This window comes from Thamnophis sirtalis, unplaced genomic scaffold, assembly GCF_051295495.1.
Source record: "Thamnophis sirtalis isolate CommonGarterSnake01/CBP01778 unplaced genomic scaffold, rThaSir2_p1.2 scaffold_12, whole genome shotgun sequence".
NCBI classification, from domain to species: Eukaryota; Metazoa; Chordata; class Lepidosauria; order Squamata; family Natricidae; genus Thamnophis; species Thamnophis sirtalis.
Window position 1 is genome coordinate 52,656,445 of NW_028261392.1, and position 11,442 is coordinate 52,667,886.

An 11,442-nucleotide genomic window follows, 5' to 3' on the forward strand; every position below is an offset into this window, starting at 1 on the left:
TTGCTAACAATCCTGAGCTGAATGAAGAACTTCATAGCAACATTTTATGTCAGATAGTGGAAGTTACTGACTTGTTTAGTGCAACCATTTGTAATGAATAGGTCTTCACATATTATTGGGGAAAAGCTGAAAGGCAGCCTTAGTGCATCAGGTGCAGGAGCAAATTTTGGAAAGGTGGAAGAGGGATAAAGAGAAGGGATTGGTTATGTCACTGCAATGATATAAAAGCAACCTGGAATTAAGGAGAAACTTCCTAACAGTTAGAACAATTAACCAGTGGAACAGATTGCTTTCAGAAATTGTGGAGATTTTTAAGAAGAGACTGAACAGTCACTTGCCTGAAATGGTATAGTGTTCCCTGTTTGAGCTGGAGGATGAACTAGAAAGGTCCCTTCCAGCTCTATTCTATTCTTAAAAGCAGCTGAAGAAAAGGGAGAACCTCTGCTCAGAATCTGAAAAACCTAATTGGATTTTATCAGGGAGGATTCTCATCTCCCTGAGTGGAGAGACATTTGCACATGGTCTGTTCCAGAGTTCCTCCATCCTGTGGCACCTCACACTGCTTACCTTCTCCTGCATCACCACTCCCATGAGGCTGTGCTCCTTATTTGGGATATAGTTTTAATATATTATTAATACTTCCTCCTTTTTACTGCTTCTGTCACTTTCAAACTCCTTTAAGCACTTTGTATTATTCAGCTACAGGTGAAACTTGAAAAATTAGAATATGTGCAAAAGTTCATTCATTTCAGTAATGCAACTTAAAAGGTGAAATTAATATATGAGATAGACTCATTACATGCAAAGCAAGATAGTTCAAGCTGTAATTTGTTATAATTGTGATGATTATGGCTTACAGCTCATTAAAACCCCAAATCCACAATCTCAGAAAATTAGAATATTGTGAAAAGGTGCAATATTCTAGGCTCAAAGTGTCCCACTCTAATCAACTAATTAAGCCATAACACCTGCAAAGAGTTCCTGAGCCTTTAAATAGTCTCCCAGTCTGGTCAATAGGAATCACAATCATGAGAAAGACTGCTGACCTGACAGTTGTGCAGAAAACCATCATTGACACCCTCCATAAGGAGGGAAAGCCTCAAAAGGTAATTGCAAAAGAAGTTGGATGTTCCCAAAGTGCTGTATCAAAGAACATTAATAGAAAGTTATGTGGAAGGGAAAAGTGTGGAAGAAAAAGGTGCACAAGCAGCAGGGATGACCGCAGCCTGGAGAGGATTGTTAGGAAAAGGCCATTCAAAAGTGTTGGGGACTTTCACAAGGAGTGGACTGAGGTTGGAGTCAGTGCATCAAGAGTCACCACACACAGATGGATCCTGGACATGGGATTCAAATGTCGTATTCCTCTTGTCAAGCCGCTCCTGAACAACAATGTCAGAAGCATCTTACCTGGCTAAAGAAAAACAGATCTGGTCTGTTGCTCAGTGGTCCAAAGTCCTCTTTTCTGATGAGAGCAATTTTTGCATCTCATTTGGAAACCAAGGAGCCAGAGTACGGAGGAAGAATGGAGAGGCACACACTGCAAGATGCTTGAAGTCCAGTGTGAAGTTTCCATAGTCTCTGTTGATTTGGGGAGCCATGTCGTCTGCTGGTGTTGGTCCACTGTGCTTAATTAAGTTCAGGGTCAACGCAGCCGTCTACCAGGAGATTTTGGAGCACTTCATGCTTTCTTCTGCAGACGAGCTTCATGGGGATGCTGACTTCATTTTCCAGCAGGACCTGGCACCTGCCCACACTGCCAAAAGCCCCAAAACCTGGTTCAATGACCGTGGGATTACTGTGCTTGATTGGACAGCAAACGTGCCTGACCTGAACCCCATAGAGAATCTATGGGGCATTGCCAAGTGAAAGATGAGAGACATGAGACCGAACAATGCAGAAGAGCTAAAGGCCGCTATTGAAGCATCCTGGTCTTTCATAACACCTCAGCAGTGCCACAGGATGATAGTTTCCATGCCACGCCGCATTGAGGCAGTAATTGCTGCAAAAGGGCCCAAACCAAGTACTGAGTACATATGCATGCTTATACTTTTCAGAGGTCCAATATTGTTCTATGTCCAATCCTTGTTTTATTGATTGCATGTAATATCCTAATCTTTTGAGATTGTGTATTTGGGGTTTTCATGAGCTGTAAACCATAATCATCACAATTATGACAAATCACGGCTTGAACTATCTTGCTTTGCATGTAATGAGTCTCTCTCATATATTAGTTTCACCTTTTAAGTTGCATTACTGAAATAAATTTTGCACGATATTCTAATTTTTCAAGTTTCACCTATATGTTAATCATGGAATTTAGTTCATAGCAGCTACAGAATATTATTTCTATTAATCATCAGAGTGTTCTGAATAACACCTTTTTGCCTTCAAGTCTTCAAGATTCAATGACTAATGGCCAATGCAACCTTTATGAAGTATCCTGGAAATGGGCCACAACTGGAAAAAATGTTTGGCAGGTGCATCATCAGTTTCAATTGGGAACTTCAAAAAGAGGAAGATGCCAAAATCCCAGAATTGTATATGCAGTCAAGGACTGAAAAGCAGAATGCAAATAGAAAAGTAGGAAATTGGGCTATAGAATTTCAAGGACAGAGACCAAGTAGTACCACTCAAACCACAGATGTTTCTATGTTGGTACACAAGATATATGGGGGGGGAGGGGGGAATCCAGTAAAGACTAGAGATTTTGACTTGAGAAAACAAGACTCATGTGACACTTCACTGAAACATGGTGAATGATATTCATTATTCCAACTTTAACACAAGCACAAAATTCTGCTCTGCTTCACTCTGTCTGGTCAGACCCCATTTGAAGTACTATTTTCAGTTCTGAGTACCATAGTTCAAGATGATAAACTGATGTGAATTACAGAATAAGAGTGGTGGAAGGACCTTGGGAATGTATTCTAGTCCAAAGCCTACTCAAGCAGAGACCCTATGCCATTCTGGACAAAGAATTAAGTTAAATTAAGAATTAAATTAAAAGATAAGAGGATACGAAAAGGATGAGCAGAGTAAAACCAAGTCTGAAGAGGAACAATTAGAAGATTACCGAGGTCTTACAGAAGAGACAGAGAAGGGAAGATATTATAGCAGTGTTCAAATATCTAAAGTTATCTTATAGAACAGGAAATGCACTGACCTCGACCATCTCGGAGAACCACCTCTTTTTCATCTGTAATCCACCTGTAACATGGAAACTCCAGGTAATCACCAACTGGCGTTTTCACAGCGATATATTTAAGGTACCAATCATCAGGAAACCAGTACTTTCGCTTTTCAATTTTTATCAATTGGATTTCCCCCAAGTCCTCTGTCACTGTAACTTCATAAGTATCAGTCTGGGAAGAAGGAAAAAAAAGACTGTGATATGCTGGAGAACCTAAATGCAGCCACCTGGAAATAATTTAACTTCACATTTTCAAGAGTGTTCATGTCAAACTAACAAGACTTTGGAAAATGTACTTTTAAGCAGGCTTTGTCACATGACCCTTGCTGTATTGTGAAGCATGTCCAAAACAACTGATTGTGAATCATGTCTAAAACAAATCAGTTCATGTCTGTTTCCATCATGGCAGCAGAACTGTATTTTCCAACTAGGGCAATATTTAGATGTGTAAGATCACAGCTGAAACTCTTACTTTTGAAGTTTCCCAGTTTGGGAAATTCTGCACTAGACCAATCTTAACATGTTTCTGGCTTTATGCATGGACACACAATGGATTTAGTTCAACTACTGCTGAGAATCTATAGACAGGAATGTTCTATGTAATTCCATTGTAACTGATGTTACAATATTATTTCAAAGTTTATACTATCCACATTGCTAATTTTAACCTCTTTTCTGTATATGCGTCTCCTGAACAAGTCTTTCAGCATATTTTGTTTTAATACTGTCTTTTAGTCAATTGTTTTGTCTACACGTATTTTTATAATTAACCAGATATCAATTTAATTTTGCATATTTGAATACTAATTCTCTTGTGCTGATTAATGATTACAATAAAGTTATCATCTGTTTGATCCAGCTGGTGTCCTATATATACCTAGCAATTTGCTCATCTTGCTTGTGATGTTACTAAAACTCTCATTTATGGAATATTCCTTGGATTACATCATGATGATTGTTGTTTTTCATTGTTCAGTGGTAAAGGGAAATATCTGACTTAACTGAGATGGGGAAGTGGAAAATTTTACAACAGAAAATATTTTTATAACAAGAACAGAAACAGGATTTTAACTAAAGAAGCATCCATATTGAATTTATGTGTATCACATTAGCTGTAAAAGAATAACCAATACAATCGTTTTGCAAGAAAAATATATGACAGGGCTCTTTAGCTTAAAAACTGTAGGACTATAGCATATATCACATAATATGATCAGTACAGAATCTTACATTAACTTGATTTTCACAGGGATAGATCAACCCCTTCCTGTCTCATGTATGTACCTGTTAAAGAGGCCTATATGATATTTTGCATAATATTTGGATATTTATAGTAAATATGAAAATTAAGGACCATTACAATTTAAATAAATTTCACAAATATAAGGAAAAACAAGGCAAATGTGACTAACAAGGCTTCATTTATACATATGTAACAGACTAATGACAGTGAGATTAGAAACACATTTGAAACTACGCAGGCTCAAAATCAAGGAATAAAAACCCAATTTTGTGGGACTGGGGGAATAGGAGAATCTGTTTGCAGCAGTTTAAAACTTCTACATTTCTATATTTGAGATTAAGCATAGACTATGCAAAGTAACTATAAAGAGATTATATAAATTTTGTTCTTCTACATCATAATAAACCATTGTTCCTAGTCCCTTTTTATATAAAATATGAATATTTTTCAACTCCTCCATTCTGTTTTTCCCCTCTTCTTATCTTCTCATAATTTCTGTCAAAAACTGTAGCAGAATTTAGTACCCTTTCAGTTCTAGGATTAAAATATGAACAATGTGCCTCTAAGTCCTTCCTTCAATAATGAAGAAGTTCACATAAAAAGAACTACCTTTTCATATTCAATTGCAGGCCAGGGTTCATTCAAAAATGCAAAATGCAAACCCTATATGATTAAATACCAAAAATAAAATAAAAAACAACTTAGGAATTTTTGCTTTAATTTTTATATGCATGTGTGTCAGTTTATTGGATGGTGAGATTTGAAAGGCAGAAAAGACCATGGTGAAATTTAGAAAAGGAGGGTAGTTTTAAAAAAAAGTCCATTAATTGGGGTGGGGAGGGCATTCTCAGAATAATGCAAACAGTGTTGTAGCATTGTAGCCTATAGACATTGTTGACATAAACAGCATTTCTTTGATATTAGTCTTCATGTTAAAACAAGTTTTTCTGTTAGAAAAAGTTACTGAGATTTTCCTAACTCCTTGGCAATTTGTATCAATTTGCCTTCAACAATGCTCATGTAACTAGATATTTAATGATTTATTTAAATACATTTTGTAATCAGGATATAAGTCTATGCTGCACACTTTTCATATATAATTATTTAGATCCATGATGGAATAGAAAACTCGTACCAGAATGTCAATAGGATTTTGACTATCTGTCAAGCTCCTTGTATTCTGGTCTCCAAAATCAGAAAGATCTAATATATCCTGGAAAACATTCTAGCAAGTTAGCAATTATCAGATTTCTGAGCTCGAGTTTTGTAATGAGCGCAGTCATGCTCTTGCTCCAGATTGGCTGTAGAACCAAGACAGCCCCTGAAATCTGGGCCTAAATTGTTTCAAGGACCCCAAGTTGTTTCAACTCCGGAGCATAGAGGAAAATATAAACAAGTGTAGTAGTAGCAGTTTCTGATTGACATTACTGGATAGTAAATAGGCTAATAAACATGCTTCATTCTGTTTCTAGCTCTGCTTTAACTCATGTCAGATCCCTAAAAGTGATACTGCCATTCAACAGGGAGAAGGGGAGCCTTGGAATTAAATCATTAGCAACATGAAACAACTGAGTTTTACAACTTTACAACTGGTTCCCTGTCACCGGGAGATTGAAGGTCCCAACATCTCTGGAGGGAAGTTTATGGTAGCCATGTGGGATATATAACTTTGATGTCTAACTAGAGATAGCCATGGGAACCTGTGCTTTATTGACTCCCAGGGCAGAAGAGTTAAAGAAACATCTTCACACTTGTGTATTGGTCAGAATCTGCATTCGGACAAAGGGGAGGGGTCATTATCAGCTTAATCCCATTTGCACAGCCTAAAGGTTTTCAGATGCTGCTTTGCTTCTAATGGTTTCCATGCTGCTTGATTAAAGGTTCCTTTTGAAATAATCCGTTTCAAGAGTCTTTACTTTCTCAAGTTAGGAGATGAGCCATTACACTCCAGCTCTTTTCAAATTCCAGAACACAGCTAAAAGACTGACCAATTCTGCTTTGACTTCAGTCTGTAAATTTTCTTTAAGCTTTGGAGCCAGAGGCTTGGCCACATCTAACTTTTGGTGCTAAATAAGAATCACACCTATGAAGTAAATAATTCATTCAGATGTTCCTTGCCTCTAACTTCCATACAATATTTGGAATGCAAATCCTCTTAATCCAGACATTCAACTACAGATTTAAATTACTTCAGTGGAAGTAAAAATTATAATAACAGAGCAAACATAACATATGTGTAAGAGAGACTAAACATACATTGGGATGAAATAAATTATAAAGAAACATGAAGGCAGTATTAATTGGTAGGGTGGATATGCATCTTTCCAATGAGGCCATGGCAGGTAGAGGCCTCATGAGCTAACCCCAGAGTTGGGGCCATGGCAGGTAGGGTGACAAAACAAGGCAGACAGAGCCACAAACATACATAAGCAAGAATAAGTATTTAGAAATAGTAAATGTTTCAACCTATAATAATCTCTTCTTCATTACTTTCTAGAATGTCAAATACAGTTGCTGCTGAAGAGACAAAAGTAGAAATTAGGTCTAAACCTCTCTGCCACTGTAACAACAATAGAAAACACAGAAAAGTATGACTAACTGCTCCTTTCAAAAACAATTTTCTTTTTTAGTTGCTCCTCCCCACCTAAAGGCTTACATATATGGGGCAAGACTAAGCAAAGGATGGCAGCAAAGAGTATCCACCATTATTTCATTTTGTTCAAAAATTTGAACAAAACTGTTTTAAAAAATTTCCCTTTTGAATTTTCATCCTCTTTGGGTCTAATTAGAGCTCTTAGAATAAGAAACAAAAGCCAGGATACTCTTAGAGGAACCTCTGCTTAACTGCCTCCCCTCCCCAATTTCTTGCATAATACTACAGAGGAAGTTACCAAGTACTTCTTACAAATATCATTTTGGACACCTTCACAATCCTGATACAGCAAACCAGAGATTTCTGATGAATTACACTGAAAAAAGTACGAATACTGATTTCTCCTTTCTAGATAGTGCAGTACTGTATGGCCATTTTCGCCCTATGCGGTCCGAAAAAAACAAACGGTAACAAGCAAACGGAGGCAGGATCCTTTCCTGCAAAATAGCTCTTATATCACGCAACAGAAAATTATTAAGCAGCTGCATTTCCGCATCATAATACAGAAGGTATATTATTACTTTCCGCTTTCCACGATAAGGCAAATTAGCATTCAAAATTTTTGCTTGCTATTCAGGAGGCAAAGTTGTGTGGTACTGTGGCAGAATGCAAACATCCCTCGATAACTTAGAAGGGATGTAAGAGTGCAAATAGGAAGCCAATATCGATGAGTAACTATTGAGGGACAAGGAAAGAAATAAATGACTTTTTGTCGCTGTAAAACGTAATCTCAAATAACTTATGCTGAGAGAGAAGCGACCGTACATATCTCGATATCCCACAGCTCGCCCACCACCACCTCACTTACAGCACCGCGCTCGAAGTCATTATAGAAGGGCTTGTCAAGCAGGTGTCTCTCGCTCGTGCCGGCTAAGCCCACCAAGGTAAGGTAGATATAGTCGTCGGTCCCTGCGAACCATTGAGTTCCCGTCGCCACTGTCACGAAGTAGGATGGCATGACTAGAGCTCAGTAGTATTGATCCACTTTGCTAATAAATTCACAATTTATGGAAGGCTGATGGTAATTCTATGGGCGGAACAAATTGGTCACAACCAGCCATGTCGCTTTTCCCGCCCTTGAGGGGAAGTTGGGAGTAATGATTGACAAGGCGTAGAACGTGAATATTCTCATTTCTGAAATGAAATCTCGAAGTCTGATTAGGGTCTCTCTAAATGATATTTATTTTGACAGTATAGTTAAAAACGTATACCATTGAACAGATGGAATTTGCAGCAAAATACAATACCATTGTCTAAACGTTTCTGCCTGCCTAAATCATGCTTAAGTAGTAGGGAGCTGAATCAGATTTAATCTTCGTTAAATCTTCGTTTTGTATCCTTGATATCCCCCTTTTCAACTTTTTTCTATTTGGCGTACATATTATGTAGCTTTACAAATTTTTCAGTTGTAAAAAAAAACCCCAAAAATGCTAATATTTTCTTTTATCTGTAATCGTTTTGGTTAAAATATCACTTGCTGCTTTTAATTTTTATTAGTTTTAGAGTCTGAAAACTGTTTTTGTTTGCTATTAGGCAAAGTTACTTTAAAATAACTTTGGCAACTAATTCTTAATTAACTGCAGGAAGAAATAGAAGCAAATTAAATCAGTACTTGCAAATCAAATCGTACTTTAAGTAGCTTTTAACTGTAGACTGGCTCTTCCATGATGAATGTGATTTATGGTATCTCTAAGTATCTCTAACTATCTAAAAATTCAAACTGAATGAAGACTAAATATTATAGTCATAAACCAGCTTATAAACAGAAAACAAAGTGTGAAATTGCAAATACTACAGTAAAAGTATTCTAAAAGTAGTATGGTCAACACGTGTGATATTTACAATAAAACTTAGCCACATTAAGAGAAATAAATCACACGAATCATAGCAACTGTAAAGGCTCTGGAAATTTGAGTGCTATAGATGATGTATTTACTAAATGCAACTGGGCATTTTTGTAGTAGTGGCAATATGAAAGAACATGAGAGTATTTCAAATATTCCTCCACTAGAAGAATGGTCTTTTTTCAAATTGAATGCCCCATTGTTTCTCCTCAAAAAATGATTAATATTGGAAAAGATGGCTGATTAATCAATTGGAATAGGTCACAATGTCATACAAATATGCTCATTATTGTGGCTTATATTGCTAAGAATCTTTCATAAATACATGAAAAATATAATAGATGTCTTTAATGTCTGATGAGTAGTATACTGCTTATTTGTATTTTAAAGCAAAGCAACAGCTTGAATGCATGAACCTTTATATAATTATGAAATATATTAATTATATAAAACAATGTTTTGAAAACTAAGTCAGACGTATTTTCCTTTATTCCAAATTCTTAAATAAACAATTTCAGAAACAAATTAAATACCAACATAAAAATGCAGTCAAATTCTGACTGATCTAACCTGGTAGTAAACTAACATATAAACCTCTCTTGTATTCCTTTTAGCAAGTGTAGACCTGGCAAAAACCTTAACTGGTAGAAAGATGTAGAGCAGGGGTGTCAAACTAGCGGCCTGGATGGGTCACACTCTGGCTACGCCTACCCCCAGTTTAGTGAAGGGGAAAAATAGCAATAGCACTTAGACTTATATATTGCTTCAGTGTTTTTAGTCCTCTTTAAGTGGTTTACAGAGTCAGCATATGGCCCCCATCAATTTAGATCCTTATTTTATCACCTCGGAAAGCTGAGCCAACATTGGGCCCGGTAGGATTTGAACTGCTAAATTGCAGGCAGCTTGCAGGCAGAAGTAGCCTGCAGTACTGCACTCTAACCACTGCGGCTCTGGCAAGTCGCAATACATCACATGATGACATGAGTTTGACACCCCTGATGTAGAGCATGGGTGCCCAACCTTTTGACTTCCAGGGCCACCAGAGTGGGTTGCTAATTTTTTTACTACCGGTTCGTTGGTGGACGCTTTCGCGCTAACGATGTTTCTGCGCATAAGTGTCCAGGCGGGTGGGCAGAGCTTGCCGCCTCCAATACCAGTTTGCCCAATCCAGGCAGAACCGGGAGCAAGCCACCTGAGGGCCACAGTGAGTGAAGAGAAAATATGTAATATTGTTAATGTATATAAATCATATAATGTTAAAAGTTTATGATCTTGTGAGGTCACATTGCTAGTCATCCAGAGAGGCATAAAACTCATTGCAGGTTGTTTATACAGGTGAAACTCGAAAAATTAGAATATCATGCAAAAGTTCATTTATTTCAGTAATGCAACTTAAAAGGTGAAACTAATATATGAGATAAGATTCATTACATGCAAAACAAGATAGTTCAAGCCGTGATTTGTCATAATTGTGATGATTATGGCGTACAGCTCATGAAAACCTCAAATCCACCATCTCAGAAAATTAGATTACATGCAATCAATAAAACAAGGATTGTACATAGAACAATATTGGACCTCTGAAAAGTATAAGCATGCATATGTACTCAGTAGTTGATTTAGGCCCCTTTTGCAGCAATTACTGCCTCAATGCGGCGTGGCATGGAAGCTATCAGCCTGTGGCACTGCTGAGGTTTTATGGAAGACCAGGATGCTTCAATAGCAGCCTTCAGCTTTTCTGCATTGTTCAGTCTCATGTCTCTCATCTTTCTCTTGGCAATGTCCCATAAATTCTCTATGGGGTTCAAGTCAGATGAGTTTGCTGGCCAATCAAGCACAGTAATCCCACAGTCATTGAACCAGGTTTTGGTGCTTTTGGCAGTGTGGGCAGCTGGAAAATGAAGTCAGCATCCCCATAAAGCTCGTCTGCGGAAGGAAGCATGAAGTGCTCCAAAATCTCCTGGTAGATGGCTGTGTTGACCCTGGTCTTAATGAAGCACAGTGGTCCAAAGTCCTCTTTTCTGATGAGAGCAACTTTTGCCAAAAGCACCAAAAACTGGTGCAATGACCATGGGGTTACTGTGCTTGATTGGTCTCTCCATTCTTCCTCCATACTCTTGATCCTTGGTTTCCAAATGAAATGCAAAAGTTGCTCTGAAATAAATGAACTTTTGCATGATATTCTAATTTTTCGAGTTTCACCTGTAGCTGCTGTGGAAACTATTTGGCAAATGCTAAGAGAAAATAAGGCATTGTAAAAAAAAATTAAGAATGATGCCAATATAACAAACCCTTTTGTTCAAAGCCTTCTGTGAACAGGTGTAAATGCATGTAGAAACAAAGCAGACCTTAATTAATGCGGATCATGTGGGCAATGCAAATATAGGTTCTCATATACATGTTTCCCTTTATATATTTTTATTGTTGTTTTATATTTGATGTGTGGTAAATATTTTAAATATTGGTCTTCGCCTGTAAGTAATTTCATATATAGAATCAAAAATTTAACAAA

General features: G+C 37.3%; 1 protein-coding gene across 1 annotated transcript in view; it reads right to left on the reverse strand.

The window, feature by feature from the left end:
- ALOX5 (arachidonate 5-lipoxygenase) overlaps nucleotides 1–8,105 on the reverse strand; it is a 133,938-nt gene extending 125,833 nt beyond the window's left edge. Inside the window, exons 1-2 of the mRNA XM_087726546.1 lie at nucleotides 7,895–8,105; nucleotides 3,164–3,362 (exon numbers count right to left, since the gene is read on the reverse strand). Of these exons, the coding sequence (XP_087582672.1) occupies nucleotides 3,164–3,362; nucleotides 7,895–8,044 (349 nt within the window). The 5' untranslated portion in view covers nucleotides 8,045–8,105. The remainder of the gene's footprint in view (nucleotides 1–3,163; nucleotides 3,363–7,894) is intronic.
- Nucleotides 8,106–11,442: the final 3,337 nt, after the last annotated feature.